We start from the raw sequence: 19,070 nt of genomic DNA, 5'->3' as shown, positions 1-19,070 counted from the left end.
GTAATTTTAGTGTCTAGCAGTTTTCAATAAATGGTACACTTTACAACATATGACACTGATCTCACCCATAGGCAACATCTCCAGCATAAAGCCCACTGGCCTCACGTCTGCACTTCTGGAGTCCAGATGAGTGAAGGTCACCTGCCCACTGGACTTGGCCCACATGGAGTACACCTGAGCCGCCAATCCTCTTGGAGGCCTTCTTGCCTTTATTTGCTGCATTCCTTCTTCTCCCCTCTGGACTGCGAGCTCCTCAAGGGAACAGCCTATAGCTTCCTATTCATCTCCCACTCACCCTGCCTGCCACACTGGCCAGCCCACCGGATGGGAGGGAGGTAACAGTGTGCTGGACAGACATTCTGAGGGCTGCAGAGGCCTCCTGTGGACCCCGCTCTCCTGCAGCTGGCCCATCAGTGCACTATACTTCTACAAATTGTTGGAATGGAGACAGGTTTTTTTTTTTCAGGGTATTTGAGTCAAAACGATCTTGACGGGGAGCTGTTACAGGTCTCATGGAAATAGGCCTGGGGGACAAGATTTGGCTGAGGCTTTCAAGTGACATCAGACAAGACTGTAATCAAGGGAAAGCAGACCTGGGGCCCATGGGCAATCACATGAGATGAGAAATACCAAAAATGTGGACCGTCCAGGTAGCTGGGGGACACAGCTCCAAAAAAGTGATGGTGATGCTGGATTAGCTCCATTGGAGGAACTGGAGGTTCCACTGGATGATGCTGGATTAGTTCCATTGCCCTTTGGCAAACCATGTAAATAGATGCATATTCTAGATGTGAATTTGCGTTTCCTGCTTCTCCCAGCATGATCACCCGTGGACTAATGGAATGCCTTACTCACCAGCATAGTATTCCATATTGCTTTTAATCAAGAAACAAATTTCACAGCAAAGAAAATGAGGCAATGGGCTTGTGACCAGGTAATCAGTCATACCACATCTCAGCAGGAGGAAGCAGCTGGACAAACATTAGAGCGAAACGCCTCGTGAAGACTATTACAGCACCACTTGGGAGACCACCTTTGGGTGCTGCCCCAAAGGTTCTGCCTTGCATGTATTGTCTCTCCCATAACCAGGATTCATGGGTCTGGGAATCAAGGGATAGAAGTAGGAGCGGTTCCTCTCACCTGTCCCCTCAGCTGGAGTTCTGCTGGTTTGGAGGGCTTGGTTTTTAAAGGAGGAATGCTTCCAGGGAACAACGGCTCACTGAATCATACCCTGAGGCTCACCTGCTGTTTTGGGCCCTTCTGGGCACTGAACCAATAAGCAAACAAGGGGTTTAGTGACTCAGGTGTATTACCAAGGGAAAACAAACGCTGCTACATTCCAGGGCCAGGGAGAACTGTCTAGAACCCATAATTTTCTGGGGTCCCTTTTACAAATAGCAAAAACGAAAAGACTGTAACAAAGGAAGGACAACTAATTCAGATACCTTAGGAATAAAGGTTTGGATCAACCATACCCAAAAAAGAATCCTGAGCAGTGGAGATCCTGGCTGAGGGCAAAGGAAATACAGAATAGGCAGTGGAAAAGGAAGTGATACATAACCGACAGCCTCATGATCATTATAGATGATGTACATATTCTTTTTTTTTTTTTTTTGAGATGGAGTCTCACTCTGTCGCCCAGGCTAGAGTATAGTGGCGCTATCACGGCTCACTGCAACCTCCGCTTCCCAGGTTCAGGCGATTGTCCTGCCTCAGCCTCCTGAGCAGCTGGGGCTACCGGAGCACGCCACCACGCCCACCTAATTTTTGTATTTTTAGTAGAGACGGGGTTTCACCATATTAGCCAGGCTGGTCTCGAACTCCTGACCTCATGATCCACCCACCTCGGCCTCCCAAAGTGCTGGGATTACAGGCATGAGCCACCGAGCCGGGCTGATGTACATATTCTTGCTTGTTATGTGCACAAATTTTCTTCTCTCATCATTTCATGCAAATTTTTCTGGAAGTAAACTTTACCCTTTAGTGTTTAAGTACCATTCTCTTGTTCTGTATTCTATTCCGAAGGGATTGAAACTGAATTAGAAGAGTCAACACAGCTCTGAGATTGACAGTGACTGGTGGGCTTCACAGGTCCTCGTTTTTGAGAGAGGATAACAGCTTCCAATTAATTACATCTTCTTGGGCACAGATAATTGCTTTTGTGGTGGGACAGAAGTTCAAAGGTGTAGAAGGCTGCGCGCAGATGCTGAGTGGCTCACAGGGGCTGTGCCAGTTAGGAAGCTCTTGTCTCTCAGTTCCACACCCGCTCTTTTTAGCTCTGCTTTTGTGATACCAGGGACAGAACTCCACAAACATCTCTGCTTTGCCAGCTGGCATCCTGTTGGATTTTTCCAGTAGATGCCAGTAGAGGGAAGCGTCCACGCTGCAGGTGATCCCAGTTGTCATTTCTGACCTGCTCAGAACCAGCTTCATGATGGGCTCAAAGACCCAGGACCAGGTGAGCAACACCCATCCTCAGAGCACTTCTGGAAATTGCTACTTCATTCTTGTGTGGGTTTTTTGCTTTTTTGGTTGGTGTGTCAGTAATTCTTTTTATCACATTATTGAACTGGCATGGTTTCTGTCTCCTATTTGGACCATGACTGACAGACACAGAGAGGAGATTTCTATCTACAGAAACTAAGTCTCAAGACTGTATTGTTTTAAATCCTTTGTCAACAATAACTGAGGCTCAGCAAAGCCTCTTTCTCCCTCAGTGTTTCATGTGGGCACCAGCCAGCCATCGGCATGCCCATGTGTCCCTCCTTAGGCTAAGCTGCTTAAAATAACAAAAACATTCCAAGCTTAGGCTGAGTGATTTTTTACATCAAAATCAAATTCTTTAAACTTTCTTCTATTCCAATATTCCTTACCCCAAGTTAAGGAGAGTTACCAACTATATTTTGATAATAAAAATGTAAATTGAGTTGTGGCAATGATTAATATCAATCAGAGAATATTTCCACAATACATTTGTGTCATTGAGATTGACATTGCCTGGACTATTCCACATATTTCGTTTTGGGATGCAGCTAAGCTTGAGACTCATACACTGAAGGACAGAATTAGTAACAGTACCCCCGGTTCCTTTGTATTAACAAGTCCACGACCTGGTTCTTGCTGATATTTTCCATTTATTACTGCAGTAGATAATTGCTCTGAAAGTGCAACACTAAATCATTCTTGTCATAGCCTCTGCTCCATTTCCACTGGCAAATACTTGGAAATTCATTCTTCGAGCATTGTGGACCACAAGCTTCTCTCTGGGTGGAAAATTATTGCCACTGCCAGTATCACAGGGAAAACACACACACACACACACACACACACACACACACACACGAACAGGAGGATTCAAAAAGCAGAGCACTGGAGAGGAGTAGGGGCCAATTTCAAACAGAAAATCCAGCAAAGGGCTGGAGAGGAGTAGGAGCCAATTTCAAACAGAAAACCCAGCAAAGGGGTTAGAGGAGAACAGCCCCAACTGTGCAAAGTGGAGACCGACTCTCCACTCTCCTCACATTCTGGTTACGTTGGCCCTGGTAGACCTTTCTCCCTTTGTCTCTATAACAGGTGATACCATAATCATAACCGTATCACATCTCAGCATATCAGAGGCCCATGGAGTAAAAGTAGATGAAAAGACCTCTCAAGCTAGTTGGGAAAAATGGAGGGTTTAGATAAACTGACTATTTAATCTCCCACTTAAACCTGTTAGGCAGAACATCTGGGAGAACACTGCGGGTAAGATGCTGCCTAATAGACATAACCTCTTGCTCTAACCAGCCTAAGGCCAGTATGTTTTTGATGGAAAAGACAACTGTCAAATACTACAACGACAAAGAGGAAGGGGAAACATGAGCAGCTCTAGAAAACATAAGATTCAAAACTCTGAATAAAAAAAAAAAGAAAAGAAAAGAAAAAGAAAAACTATGGACAACACACCTAACCAGTAGGCTTGACCACTCACTCACTCACTCCTAAGCATGCTGTACACATACACACTGACTTCCCCCCACACACAACAGTCAGGTAGACGCCCAGAGGAGGGCAAATCCAAGTATCAGATCTCTTTGGAATTTTCATGGCAAATCTGAGTTTAGGCAAAAGTGAAGACCTCCCTGGGGTTTTCAAAGACAGCCTTTGCTCCCCATGTAGCCAATGGTGCTCTTGTATTTGCCGAGCCCTTCACAACTGTCTGGACACTAGAATGCACTCTTCATATTCCTGGAATTTAAATCACTGCTAGATCTTATCTAACTTGACCTGTAATAGAAGCACCTCCCTTTTGGCCCCTGTACTCCCCGTTCTTTCAGGAAAAAAGCATCCCCAAAACAGTGGTCATTAGAGGGTGTTCAGGAATGGAAAAGTAGGAGGAGAGTAATATAAATACAATAAGGAAATGCCTGTTATTCTCATATGATTTCTCTAAGACCAGGTGGCCAAGGATCCCCTAGTCTTCAAGGATATGTTTTAAAGAGAGGCCTTAATTTAAGGTACTGCAGTCTTTGCTCACAAGAACCAAATAAGACAGTGCTACTTGGAGGTTGCTATAGGACTCTGACTCAATTTATTTGAATCCTAGGTGCTCTTTTGACCTCTCTGACTTCAGTCCTTCGGGAGTCAGATCACCCAGCTTCTCTGATGAGTGACTGGTCATTTTTAAAGCATGCCTGCAGTAGTTTTCAAGAGGTTTCTGCCTGGGCATCACGATCAGCACACATTTGCTCATACACATACCAGGTGATAAGGACTCAACCACTGCAGACAGGCAGAGCCATGCAAATAAAGCCATCCAGCAAGGTCGCCTTTTCCTCAGATGCCCCAGTTTCGGGATGATAGAATTTTCATACTAAGTGTTAATAGGCCTGGCAATAACCAGCTTTTGCTTCCCTTCCTCAATGAGGGACATGCCAGAAACAGGCTTGCACACAGGCTCCGCTCATACGGGAAACAGGCCTGACACACAGGCTCTGCTCATATGGGAAAATGATTTCAATCACTGTCCTCAGCTCCAAATTCTGTACTTGGAACCTAGATTATAATCTAGCTCCTAATCAAACTAGATTCTGCTTCAGTTCAGTTTACTAAGGCATTCCCTCTAAGCTGCCTCAGTGAAACCTGTAAGAGTCACTGGATTACAATTCTAAGTGTAGCTGTGCCTAAGAAGGAGAGAGTCCCACAGGAGAGGAGACTGGAGGGCATAAGGCAGGGGATGATACAAAATCCTGGACAGTCATCACATCAGTAACACAGCTTCAGAAAGTGGTGGGCTTGGAGGAGGGGAGAGAAAGAAACAAAGTGTCCCAATAATTTAATGGCATAGCTAGAAGAGAGCATTTACAGCTATTCTGGGACTCTCCAACAGAAAGCTTTTCCTGGATGCACAGACATTCATAATACTGGTAACTCTCATCAACAGCTCTGGCATCTACACGTGGCCATGGTACCCTTTGTACAGCACGGGAAGAGAACAACAGGATGCCCAAGAGGCATCTGGACAGGACACAGCGAACAGAAAGGCTGAACGCCCCCCATGGAACCCCATTAAAAAACAATGTCTATTACAAAGTCACGTTTTCCGTTTTTCCGCCTTATAAAGTCAGCGATGCTGGAGGGTGTCTAGTGGAATCCGTCCTCCAGGAATGAGTGCAAAAGGGGAGCGCACGACTCAGGGACGTCCCTTCAGTGAGCAATGGAAGGACTGGCTGGAGGCCTCCCATCCATTTCGGACAAACACACACATACAGAAAAGGATTATTGCCAGCTTGTGTACTTTCACAATGTGATTTTTGTATTTCGAAAGCTTGAATTGTCCCTGAAAGAAAAAAATGGGAGAAAATAGAATGTTCAATACAAGGATCATCTATATAGAAGCACATATATACAGGGGGAAGCTGACTCATCAGCCCTTGGGGTCTCCATGACATATCCCGGGGCCTTCTTCACTTGCCAATCTAATGCCAAAACAGCAACCCACCTCCCAAGTCCCTTGTAAAACTTCCATTCAATTTTTTTGCAACAGCAAAAGATTAGAAACAATTCAAATGCAGATCACGAGGGGACTGGTTAAATATTAAAACTAGGGCACATCCGTAGAAATAAAACAGGAAGCTCTCTACTGCCGTGGAAAGGGTTCCAAGATAAACTGATAGCTTAAAGTACAGTGTGTACACATGGTATGCTACCTTCTGTGTAAGTGGGGGTAGGGAAACAAGGTTATAGGTTCATATTTGCTCATATATGCATTATGAAACTTTGCAAGGCTACACAGGAAACCAACAACAGTGGTTACCTGGGGCAGTGGAGGTGAAAGGGGCACACTAGAAACTGGGCAGATGGAGGAAGCCTGAGAAGGAGACATTCTGTCTCTCTCCCCTTCTTCTTTTAATCTAACAACACACTTTTGAAAACATTGTGTGATTCACCTGGTCTTATGTGAACAACAACAACAACAAAAAACAACCAACCAACCAACCAAATAAGAATCCTCAGTTTAAAACTTAGAGCTGCTTACAGAAGGAAAGGATATTCCAGGAAGTAAAATCTGGGTACCTTTCACTTTACAAACATGGTTCTAATTCTTCAATACGTGTGTGTGTGTGTGATGTATGTGGGGGATCCCAATATGTGTCCTCTTAGTTGCCTTTTATTGGATGTAGACAGGCTTGGCCAGCCACTAGTGACCTTTCCTGTCCTACCCTAGAAATCTAATGACATCTTAGCAGGTCCATTACCATCTGAGTCTCAACATTTCAGGCTGGCAGGGACTTTAAAGGCAACCAGTTGCTGTCCTTGCCCAGTGCTTTAGACTTCAATTTGTCAGAAAACTTTACCTGGATTTTGGAGTCATTATTTCTCTTTCATTTTAAAGGGACATTCTAGAAGCTCCAGCTTTGACCTTTGTTTTGTTTTGTTTTTTTTGTTGAGATAGTATCTCACTATGTTGCCCAGGTTGGTCTTGAACTCTTGGGCTCGAGTGACCCTCCGGCTATGGTCTCCCAAAGTGCTGAGATTACAAGCCCAGCCTAACCTATCTTAAAATTGTTATAATTAACGGGACATATGGCAATTGGTTCAGAGTAAATATGTGCTAAGGAAAGAATATGCTCAGCCCAGCCAAACAGCAGTTTCTTTCTGTTACTGGCTAACAGATCCTCCTCCATGATGGCGGTCAGCTGACAGTGACCAACAGCCCCCACTACACAAAGAGAATGACTGCAGACAAGAACTGAGAAGGGAAACTGGAGCTGGGATAGGTAAACTCAGGCTGGGAATAAACTGATGCTATCTCAAAAGTTCGTTGGTATTTTATAGCTGGCATGACAACCGTGTGGTTCATTTATCAATGGCTACTTAGCACTTCAACTATCTTCAACTAAAGAGCTGATGGTTGAAAACCAAGTTAATAGGGTGGTCATCTTTTTAAAAGGCCAATGGTATTTAAAAAAAAAACTCCTTTCAAAAGGATAGACCCCTCTGAGATGCTACAAGTAGCTAGCAAAGGATAAGGAACATACCTGATCATAACACAGAGAAAAGCAAGCACAACTACTGTGTGTGTTTGTGTGTGTGTGTGTTTTATTTCTGAATTCTCTTAGGGACAATGTGCTGTGTTACAGAGATGCATTATAAAATACACTTTTTTTTGTACCTACACTTAATACTAAAGAAAGTGATTACACAGGAACAGATGGCTCTGTTCCATTTCTTCCCTTTTACTGGCACCTCTATGCTCATCTAATCATTGAACACCAGAAGTCTATCAGTAGGGATTCTGCTCTTCTTATTAAAAGAGAGACTAGAAAGTCAGGGGTATGGGAAGGTAGGAGCAGAGAATTTGCTGACTTGGAGAATTATCTATCTTGGAATGAAGGAGATGGTAAGCAAGTGTCTGGCCCCAACTCTTTCAGCTGTTTAGTGATGGAAAGAGGATTTTCAGGGTAATCATTACCATACGCAGGTCATCTTATCTTTTAGAAGAATTCCTCTATTATGCTAGGCGGGGCAGAAATAAATTCTTTCTCTGTAGCAGATAAACTGGAGAGCTTTAAAAACACTTCCTTATTCAGATTTTTTTTTTTTTTTTTTTGAGATGGAGAGTCACTCTGTCACCAGGCTGGAGTGCAGTGGTACAATCTCGGCTCATTGCATCCTCCGTCTCCTGGGTTCAAGCAATTCTCCTGCCTCAGCCTCCCGAGTAGCTGGAACTACAGGCGCGCACCACCACACCTGGCTAATTTTTGTATATTTAGTAGAGATGGGGTTTCACCATGTTGGCCAGGATGGTCTCGATCTCTTGACCTCATGATCCGCCTGCCTCGGCCTTCCAAAGTGCTGGGATTACAGGCGTGAGCCACCACGCCCAGCCTCATTCAGATATTTAATATTTTTGTTATTATAGACCACTTTATTGTCAGAAAACCTAAGAAATCATATTCTTAGGTCCATTTGCAAAGTGAAAAAGGGAAGGAGAAGAGTAAAGGAAAAGCCAGGAGAATGGAGCTGTGCTTTTCCAATTTGATTTAAGAGGAAAACAGAACAGCAAGTGGGGGTGGCCTGCTCCTGACAGTGACAGACTAACACAGGTTGGTGGCAGTGAGGCCCTATGGCTTTGGTCCAGCCTTCTTTAAAAAAGTGGGTTGAGAACAGCTTGATGCCAAATTTGGTCTGAGGAATGTGTTCACCTCAAGCCAGCTGGGAAGTGATACTCCATTACATCCCTCACCCTGGGCTCAGTGCACAGAGAGATTAGGAGGCAGGAAAGGGAGAAGTAGACTGGAAGGGGCAGAGGCCACAGATGACCCTTTAAAAAACAACGTGCTTCTGTTCTTTTAAAAGCAAACTAAAATTTAGCAAATCCACAGTGAGCTCCTGAAAGCTGGACCTCTAGTAATCTGACAAAGCTGTGACAGCGCATGGGCTATGCTTAGGACACCAAAGAGGACATAGAAGCTGACAGTCCCACAATGCTGGAAGAAAAAAACAGAATTCTTTCTCTACCGGATATTCCTTTGTCCTGATGATGTCTCAGAAACATCCGAGAGCCCCATTCAGAATGGCTTCCAACTTCACATTCCCAGGTATCTTGGGGAAAATAGTTGTCCAAATACTCTGAAATAGCTTTCCAATCTGCTCTACCTTAAAATGGTCATCTTTTAGTACTTTTAGAGAAATGGACAAGTTCCAACTCTGAAAACAATGAGCTACAGTAGAGATTAACTCCTGAAAATGGATGACAGGGGGCAAATTGGTCATTCAGAATGCCCCCCCCCCCCCACTTTGGAGTTACCTGCCACTGTGCTGGTGCCTGGCAAGGGCACCTAAGTGATTCTGGGTTCTCAAGTGAAAGCTGGGAGTCATCCAAAGAGGAAGGCTACCTATGTCTCTGCTCTGAAGAGTGGCTCTGAGGGGTGGCTCTGAGTGGTACCGTAGACCTAAGTGCACATGGTCTTCAGGAGAACATTCTTTGGCCATTAGCTATCCACCCCAGGCCAGTTCTGGCTTCCTCTTCTCTCCCTGCACATTCAGTAAAGCTGCAAACTCTTTCTAGTTTCAGTGAGGCAAATTCCAGTCTCTCATCTTCAACTTTATTTTATTCCAACTTCATTTCCCAACAATATAGACTCACTGTTCTGTGTATACCAGCCCAGACAGCTAAGGAATCAGAATCCTTTCCTAGCAGTTCACTGACACTTTTACTGAAGTCATAGTTAAAAGGACAATACTTATTTGAACGGAAGTCAAATGAAATTGTCCTAAAATACTAGCAGTCACATGTAATGACATAAAATAGCAGATAAAATTGAGGAAAAGTATTTATGATTCATCAAGAATTATTTAAATAGCAGTTTTTGTATCAAATTTCTTTATAGATCTCGATCTGTGTGAAGGAAAAAGAAAAGGGAGAGAAGGAAAGAGGGCTAAAATGTTAAGAGGCCTCTAAAATGGCAGTCCCAGCAAACATAAGCTAGGGATGTATATCTTCTCAGAACATCTCTTTCACTTACAGCGAGGTTAAATCAATAGCGATGCAACATGAAGTCCTTTTCAAGTCTATTAAGACAATGAAGTGAGTGGATTTTTTGTTGTTGCTGTGTAAATTCATTTTCTCCCCCACTTTCAGAATAATTTTTGGTTTAAATTCAAACACTCCTCACGGACTTCCAAGCCTGTGCTTTAAGGAAAATACCTGCACCATGAGTGTTCTCTTCGTCTGCCTCCCACACTGTATAAAAAAGACACAGGGGCCACAAAGAGACCACAAAACGGCAATTATGCAAATATATGACTCTTTACAGCAATTCAAAGGTATTTTTCCTGGGGGATTAGTGTCTGCCAAGAGGGGTGGGAGTCATTTTGAGTTTTCTTCCATTCTGACTGTTCCACTTTCATTTTAAAGACTTTTCACTGAACCTCAGATGCCATCAATTTTTAAAGGTACATCATTTTATGTACTTTAAGAAATAAACACTGCCCATTAAACAGTGATAAAACCCTTTTAAATCACATTCACTGTAAGCATCCCCATTTTTTTTTTTTTTTTTGAGATGGAGTCTCGCTCTGTTGCCAGGTTGGAGTACAGTGGCACGATCTCGGCTCACTGCAACCTCTGCCTCCCGAGTTCAAGTGATTCTCCTGCCTCAGCCTCCCTTGTAGCTGGGACAACAGGTGCGCACCACCACGCCCAGACAATTTTTGCATTTTTAGTAGAGATGGGGTTTCACTATGTTGGCCAGGATAGTCTCGATCTCTTGACCTCGTGATCCACCCGCCCTGGCCTCCCAAAGTGCTGGGATTACAGGCGTGAGCCACTGCGCCCAGCCAAGCAACACAATTTTAAGAATATTAAAAGCCTTACAGAAGGAACAGGATTGAAAAAAATACTAAAAGCCAAAAAAATCTTAGAAATAATTAAATATGGTAGTATTTTTAAAATAGCTCCCTTATAGCACCTGGCTTCTGAAAATTTAACTTAATATCTTATTTCAAATATTTACTATTTTTTAGCTTACAAATCAATGATTTCTCTACTATTAGAGCTGATACCTTTTTCCTCCCTCTTTGTGTATAGTAGCAGACCTCTTGGAATTCTATGTTGACTATATATACAGACACTTATATATATGCACAAATACACAGACATATATTTAGAAACAGGGTCTTACTATGTTGCCCAGGCTGGCCTTGAACTTCTGGGCTCAAGTGATCCTCCCACTACAGCCTCCAAGTAGCTGGGACAATAGGCATGTGCCATGATACCAGGCACTAATGTTGACTACATCTTAAAGAGAATCCTTTTAAATTTTGAACCACCAGAAGACTGAATTTATAATAAAGAAATCAAACTATCAAGACAAAAAAGGTATGGGTGGCATCACTTGTGTGTGCAGGAACTCTGCAACTAGTTTTATCTGTGTATCATACCTACACCCCCGAGCTCTCAGGCCCTGGCCACCTGCTGCTGTCCCTCAGAGTGTCATCTTGTCTCTTCTAGCCCATGTCTCAAGCCCTGGCCACCTGCTGCTGTCCCTCAGAGTGTCATCTTGTCTCTTCTAGCCCATGTCTCAGGCCCCTGGCCACCTGCTGCTGTCCCTCAGAGTGTCATCTTGTCTCTTCTAGCCCACGTGAGGGATGCAGGTCTCCTTTTCTGGAAAACACTCATCTCCTTCTTGGGAAGGGGGAATTCTGAGGTAGCTATTACAGTTGACATGTTCTGTTCCAATTTTAGAAACACTCTATTTCTTAGGGATGTTAGTGGCAGGGATAGTTTGATGTCCAGGAAAAGGCTGTCATCTCCAGCACATGCAGATATTGGCCTTTCATCCATTCCTTTCATTCAGAATAAATTCACCAAGCTCCCTCTGCTACAGAGACAAACATGGACTTGATACTCTCTTAACTGAAATACAAATATTCCCAAAGTCAATGCTTTAGTTGCCTCAGTCTTTGTATCTCAGTGCCTCTCCCTGCTAGTACAGTTGCGCTGGTCTAGTGAAAAGTACAGCTTGGAACAACTGCTACGCACACAGCCCTGAAATCCAGCCCCGCTACTGACATTGTTGAAACCCTGAATTTATATTACCGTTTCCTCACAACTGACACATGACACCAGCAAACAGGAGACATACCTCTCATGTAACTCATGTTGGGGCCTGTGGCAATGGCCTTTTAGTCACAGGACATTGCCAGATGGCTTAAAAATGGCATTTGAGCAAAAAAGAAAAAGCATCTGTGGCACATTTACCATCATGAAATGTTAGCATCAAAAGAGATCTCAGAGACTTTTCCATCCATGGAGCCTCACTTTCCAGATGAGAAAATAGGGGCATAATAAGGTGAAGTAGCCTGCTCAGGGGTTCACCAGGAGACATGGGACCCAGGGAGGATGAGAATCCAGTGGTTTAGGACTTATGTTTTTCTCTGAGGCTCAATGTTGACAGAGGCAAGTTTGGGGGTAAATGGGAAGAGGGGTCGTATGAATGAGAGGTATGTCACAGGGTTACAGAGAAGATAGACAAGGCCCTACCCTGAGTGTGAGAGACAGAGGGGGAGCGTCCGATCAGCGGCCGCTGCTGTTCACCAGGCCATGAAACTCCTCCCAGGCCCTGGCAAACCAGAGACAAAAAAACACAATAGCACATTCAGATCAAAAGCTTTTGAACACAAAGAGCAGACACAATAACCCCACATCCCCCTTCAGATGCCCTCCAAGTCGAGTGGAGCCACAGGTACCTGGGAGCAGAGCAGCGAGGTCCCACTGGACTTTCCTTTCCGAGGAGCAGTGCAGCCTACCCTTTCAGGGCCAGCGGGCACTTCTGCTTGCTTCACTTGAGAAGTCTGCCCCTGTTCCCTCAAGGATTTGCACCAGTGTTCCTTCAACAAGGCTCCAGGGGAGGCCAGTAAGGTCAGAGCTGATGCTCAACTGTCACCAAAAACACTTCCAATTTACAGTAACACTCCCTGTCCTTGCTGCCTTGGGTATGTGTGCACAGGTGGCAGAAACAATGTTTCTTCATCAGGCCTCACTGAGGGTAAGGGCCAGTTCCCAACAGCATTATGTCTAAAGATGCAAGGAGGAAAGTATACACTTTCTCTGCTTTCATATTTCCAACCTTCTAACCCTTCTACACTCAGACCTTCAATGTGTCAGTTTCCACCTGTTTCTTAAGTGCTTATGTAACACTATCTGAAAATTTAAAGTCACAGCAGTTCAAAATTTCCAGGGAACAATGCCCATTACAATTTTCATGCTGATTAGCTTAATTCTGAAATTAGGTTGGGAAGGGATAAGAAATGTGACAGAGGGGGTACGTGGCTTTCAGAATGGTGCTCCACAGAGAAAAGACTCTTGGTGACTGCTGGACTAGTCACAGGAGAAAATCAGACCCCCTATGCTTCTGGAGGCTCAAACTCAAGTTTTCTCAGGGGAGCTGATTTCCTCCCTAAGCCCTAGCCACTTTTCAGCCCCAAACTGATGAGTTCCTTGGGAATTATAAATAAAATATGGTGCTTCTAAGTCTGAAGTTCCTCATTATTGTTACTCCATTCTTGGTTTAATTTGGTGACATAGTACCCAGGGTGACAATACACTACATTTATAAGTTAACCATCTACCTCTTAGAGGAGGTAGATCTGCAGTTCATGTTTTTTTCAGAGAATTATTACCAAAGCTCCTGGTGTATGTGCTAACTAAATTAAGGAAAAATGTAAGACTGCCAAACAAGTATGCCAGTCTTTGTCAATTCCCAAACTCAGTGTCCACAGGAAGACACCTGTTTCAGAGCTCTTTCTGGAAAGATGGTGATGTGATGTACTTTGTGAATCCCTGAGTGACATCAGAAGGCAATCTCATTCTTTACTCCAAATGAAGACAAGGGCAAAGCAAAATCCAATGCTTCAGCAATGACCCAGGGAAACCCCTCACTGTAATAGTGAGATTTAAATTCCTTTTTAAACCACTTAGGTGTCAACAAGAAATTACGTGGCTGTGTTGAAGCTTCGTGTCATTTACCCTTTTGTTTCCAGGAAGGGCCATCCTTACACTAGCCTACACCAAGCAGTTCTCTATCAAGAACCTGAAGAAATACGGACTTCACGGCTCCGTCCTACCCCATTCCAGTATTACATTCCCCTCCCAGTTCCATCATTAGTATCTTCACTGTATGTTAAACCTCAACATGAAGAATCTGGGTTAAGAAATTTCCTCACGGCCAGGCACCATGGCTCATGCCTGTAATTCCAGCACTTTGGGAGGCTGAGGCAGGCGGATCACCTGAGGTCAGGAGTTCAAGACCCGCCTGGCAAACACGGCGAAACCCCGTCTCTGATAAAAATACAAAAAAATTAGCCGAGTGTGGTGGTGGGCACCTGTAATCCCAGCTACTGGGATTCTCCCAGCAGGAGAATCCCTTGAACCCAGGAGGCAGAGGTTGCAGTGAGCAGAGATCACGTTACTGCACTCCAGCCTGGGTGACAGAGCGAGACTCCATCTCAGAAAAAAAAAAAAAAAGAAATTTCTTCACATGGATTCAGCGGAAATAAAATATTGGGCCATAATCTTTGGTATAATCACTCTTATGCTCATAGGCCCAGAGCTCGGCCAAAAGGCAAATCTACCACCTAAAGCCAGGTGTGAATAGTCCAGCTATTTTCCATCTGGCATTCCAGGCATACTGGGTAATATTACAACTTTCTTCTTTTAAAGGTAAAGAAAGAACAAGTTAAATGTAAAAAGTATCATATGACTGGAGTTTCTAAAAACAGAAATTACTGAGATTAATATAGCCAACAGGGAATTCTGAACAGATTCAAAAGACAGAGGAACAAAGAGTTCTTTTAAGACCACTCTTGTCCCATCTCACGTACCAGAAAGCAAATCCTGTGCAATTCTACACTTCCCCCTACCTCCACCCAAAGCCTGCAAGGTTCGCAGCCTTGCACTCACTAGCTCTCTATACTTAGGGAGGGCTCAGCCTCTTGCTAATCTGGGCTCTTTGCTTTGACTACCAGTTTGGTGGTACATATCACAGATGCAAAGCCAGGCCAGCAATTAAGCTGGGGTAACCTGGTGCTACTGGCCTATGATTTAGCCATGCCAGGAGAAGGGAATGGGCTGGTCCTTGCCTATATATTAAAGTTCAGTGTTGAAATACAATGATATTTAGATGTGGCGAAGTCCCCACAATTTGACCTGTCTCCCCTCTAAGATAAAGAAATAAAGAGAATCGCCCACCCTCCATTCCTGCAGAGAAGCTGGGCCAGTCTTTTCCAGTGCTGTAGTCCACTATGGGAAGTTGGCCTGTTTTCCTTTTCCATTCCAGGCTAGATGCACAAAAGGAATCAGTGGGACTAATCCAAAGAGGAGTTTCTTCACAAAAGACATTGGTGTTTCATATGGTTTCGAGCCCAGTTTTATCCTGGTAGCCCCATGATTCTCACTGCATTATGAGATTTCTCCTCAAAGCAGAGAACATGGGGAACCCACATCTATGAAAACTCGACTACAAGTTGGCCTCATTAAAAGGAGCTACGACCTGAGCAAAAACTCAGTTTAACAAGTTGTCCGCTTCTTAGGGGTGAACTGTCAGCTATAAACAAGAGCAGGAGCCCTCTGCGCACAGCAGCTCATCACCCACCTGCTCTGTGTGGCAGGCAGTGCCTTGTAGCACACTGAGGGGAGCAGCAGGAAAAGGCCATAAGCAGTGTGATTAGGGAAAGGCTGGAAAAACCCAACAGCTGAAGAAGGACATTGGCAACTGGGCCAAAAATAGCAAGCAGGAATCAGGAACACCTGACTGAAAAATCTAAGCCACTCCTAAAAAAACTCCCCTCACCACCGGCAGCCCTATCTTCAGAGTACTTGCAGGAAAACGAATGTTGGCTCCTTCTTCCTTCATTTTCCTTGGAATTCTTTTTTTTTTTTTTGAGATGGAGTTTTGCTCTTGTTGCCCAGGCTGGAGATGGAGTTTTGCTCTTGTTGCCCAGGCTGGAGTTCAGTGGCGCAATCTTGGCTCCCTGCAATCTTGGCTCCCGCCTCCTGGGTTCAAGCAATTCTCCTGCCTCAGCCTCCCCGAGTAACTGAGATTATAGGCGCTGGCCACTACGCCTGGCTAATTTTATATTTTTGGGAGAGATGGGGTTTCACCATGTTGGCCAGGCTGGTCTCCTGACTTCGTGATCTGCCCAGCTCAGCCTCCCAAAGTGCTAGGATTACAGGCATGAGCCACCTCACCCAGCCTCCTTGGAATTCTTAAGTCTCTCAGTAGCTTCTGTTCCTTGGCTCAAAGCAAGCCATATCCGTGGAAGAGCCACCAGGAATAGAAGAAAGCAGAAGTACTTCTGACTTTTGTTCATACTGACAAGGATCAGAAGGGTCTCGAGGTCAGTTTGGTGCTTTCTAATCAACATTGACTCTGGGAGGTGACATCAAGCCTCCCTCCCGGAGCAGTTACAATACAGCTGAAATTAAGGTTAATACATGTAACAATTTTTGAAGGCAAGAGAAGGTAATTCTTTGACAAATACTAAAAACATAGAGAACAGGCCTTTCCATATTCCAGCAAATCTCTCATTTTATAGGGACTTCAACCAATTTTGGATATGTAATAAACAAAGATGCAATGACACAAACACCCCTAGAATATTGAGCCCACAGTGCTAATCCTAATAAGTGTTATACAGGATCTTGGGCCACATGGAGATCAGGGGTAAGGCAGGATGGTACAAGCACAGGGTTATCACTGCCAAAGTGAAACAGCCACTCTGGAAAACTCAACCTTAAATCCACAGCCACTTTCACAGATCCTCTCAGGCTGACTGACCCAGTGTTTGCAAAAAAATGATTCTTTATTATGTTTTTGGTGGTAGCTCCTAAGAAAACCTAAAGTAGCATGAGGCTTGCTGAAACTCTACATGCAGGTTAGGGGCCTAAAGGCCAAGCTGCAGCACATACAAGCCAAAGCCACAAAGCACACAAGGGGTCCGTATGTGCTACGGTCAGATATCCTACAGAGCAAACTCACACGGGATGAAGACGTTTCCCTACCCCAGATCCTGATGTGCAGTAACACCGGGCCCAGGAGAAAGGGAAGGGCTATAACCCTGAGATCTTGCAAGCAGGGCTAACTCAAAGAGGAAGATGACCTGGCTCTAAAGGGAAAGCAGAAGGGAGAAGGCTAGAAAAGAGCTGTGGCTTGGGCAGCTTTGGCACCAGCAAGAAAACCCCGTTAGCACAAAGCAAGGAAGCTATATACATACAGCCACACAGACAGAAGCAGGGATTTACCTCTAAGCAAGAAATTTCTTTGAAGTAAAGGCGAATGGAAGTCAGCGAAGCAAAGGCCAAGGATCCCCCTTTCCAACCTGAACAGACTTTCAAGCTGAATTCTATATCAGAAATCACTCTGTTCTGGTCATCGGCGTGACTAGATGGGACCTCAAATTTAAGTACCAGAAAATGGGGTCTTATTTTGAAAGCTAGATGTCACCTTATTATGTCAGGCCTCAGCAGTCCTGGAACAAAACACCACATGACACTACACAATGGGCTTATGGAAATGAGGCTGCATTCCCCGGATGGCCCTCCATGGAAAAGTCTGTGCCATCCCTTAATATGGTGACAGTCAGTCCGAAAGGTCACATCTTTGATGCACCATAAAGAGCAAGAGCATGAGACAAGCTAGTTTAGCACCATTTATTAAGTGATCTCAGCTGTTGTTGTAGCTGCTGTGTGTCAGCCTGTTCTTAAAACATAAAATGCTCTTCCAATTCCTCTTGTCCAGGACAGAAGGATCTTCCAGGTAGCACGCCAACAGAACAAGAGACTCCGATGACGCCAGCTTCAATGATGGTGCCATCCAGAGAGGGAGAGGGTCATGGCACATTCAACCGCGGCTTCCAGAGGTTTTGAAAAAGGAGCCTTTGGGGGCCCAGCCTGCCTGGCATTCTAGTGGAAGTGCAAAAGGTTGGCTCATTGGGAAAGGAAAGAGAGGGGGGGACGCAAGGGAAAGTAGCATCTGGGTCTCAAAGAGGGTTGGTTTTCTGGTCTCTACAGCTATAGGGCTGAAGTCCCAGAGGCAGACCTCTGGATAAAGCAGGGAGCAGCAGGCCAGTCCTTCTAGCAGACTAAGGCAAAAAGCCCACAGGCTCTCCTAAACTGTGTCAGGACATGTACATATATATCTATAAAAGTCACAAAGAACTGCCTTATGGTATTAGAAAGGGAGAACAGCAGAGAAGGGGAGAACCGATGAAAAATACCTCTTTCCCTCTCTTATCCAGGTGGAAAACTTATTTTGGGGGTGAGTGGGAGTGGGGGATATTTAGAAACCTTGAAAACAAGAATCCTAGAAAAAGGTGTAGATCTCTCCAGCCTGGACTGAATGAGGCTAGAGGTCAGAAACTACTTCTATCCCAGAACAGAGAACAAGAAAAATGTGCCTAGAGAAAAACAATGCTAACATAGGACTGCTAAGGCAAGCAACCAGGGCCAAGGCTGGCTCATAACTGTTGGTGACTATGATGAGTCATGCCAGCTGTTTGATCATGGACCAACTCCCATAGCAGTGCCCCCACTTAAAAACTGGTACTTGGCTGGTTTAAGCCAACTCTACTCATAACATTATCTGTGAATGCATGGGAAAGAGATTCCCCAACGGTCTGTCTGCTGAACATAATCGCTGGGCTCACTACTAGTCTTCAATAATAACAACATGATGATATTCTTACTAATGATGATGACGATGATAGCAATACTACTACTTGGCCCTGTAAGAGCATTCTCCATCTGAGGACCCTCAGTTAAAAGATTAAATCAGCCTCACAATAGCCTTGTTAGATAAAGTACTGTCTCCCGCTTTACAGATGGAGAAACTGAAGCAAAGTTGCAAAGACGCTTGTCAAAGGCACATATTGGTACAGGGCCATAGGACAGAACTAAACCTAAGAGTCCTAACTCTTAGCTGGCTAGCTCTCCCTCCAGCTTTGAGACAATCTGACAGCCCCTCCCCATACTTTTTCACAATAGCCTGAGCTTACTTCTGACACTCAATCACTGAAGGAGCAAGCCT

The 19,070-nt window shown here is 44.5% G+C and overlaps 1 protein-coding gene across 7 annotated transcripts in view; it reads right to left on the bottom strand.

Moving 5' to 3' along the window:
* Positions 1-860: 860 nt before the first annotated feature.
* Positions 861-19,070, bottom strand: part of EIF4E2 (eukaryotic translation initiation factor 4E family member 2) — a 35,457-nt gene continuing 17,247 nt past the window's right edge. For 2 of the 7 annotated variants that reach the window (XM_023188572.2, XM_023188575.2), the window contains 2 exons: positions 12,530-12,608; positions 861-5,818 (listed from right to left, as the gene is read on the bottom strand). In XM_023188572.2, the coding sequence (XP_023044340.1) occupies positions 12,563-12,608 (46 nt within the window). In that variant the 3' untranslated portion in view covers positions 861-5,818; positions 12,530-12,562. Of the gene's footprint in view, positions 5,819-12,529; positions 12,609-17,680; positions 17,948-19,070 lie in introns of those variants that run through there. The other 5 variants (XM_023188573.2, XM_026447349.2, XM_023188574.3 and 2 more) reach the window with 3 other exon arrangements.

The sequence above is a fragment of the Piliocolobus tephrosceles genome, chromosome 11 (assembly GCF_002776525.5).
Source record: "Piliocolobus tephrosceles isolate RC106 chromosome 11, ASM277652v3, whole genome shotgun sequence".
NCBI classification, from domain to species: Eukaryota; Metazoa; Chordata; class Mammalia; order Primates; family Cercopithecidae; genus Piliocolobus; species Piliocolobus tephrosceles.
The sequence above is the reverse complement of the archived record's forward strand: the minus strand, read 5'-3'. Positions and strand labels throughout refer to the sequence as shown.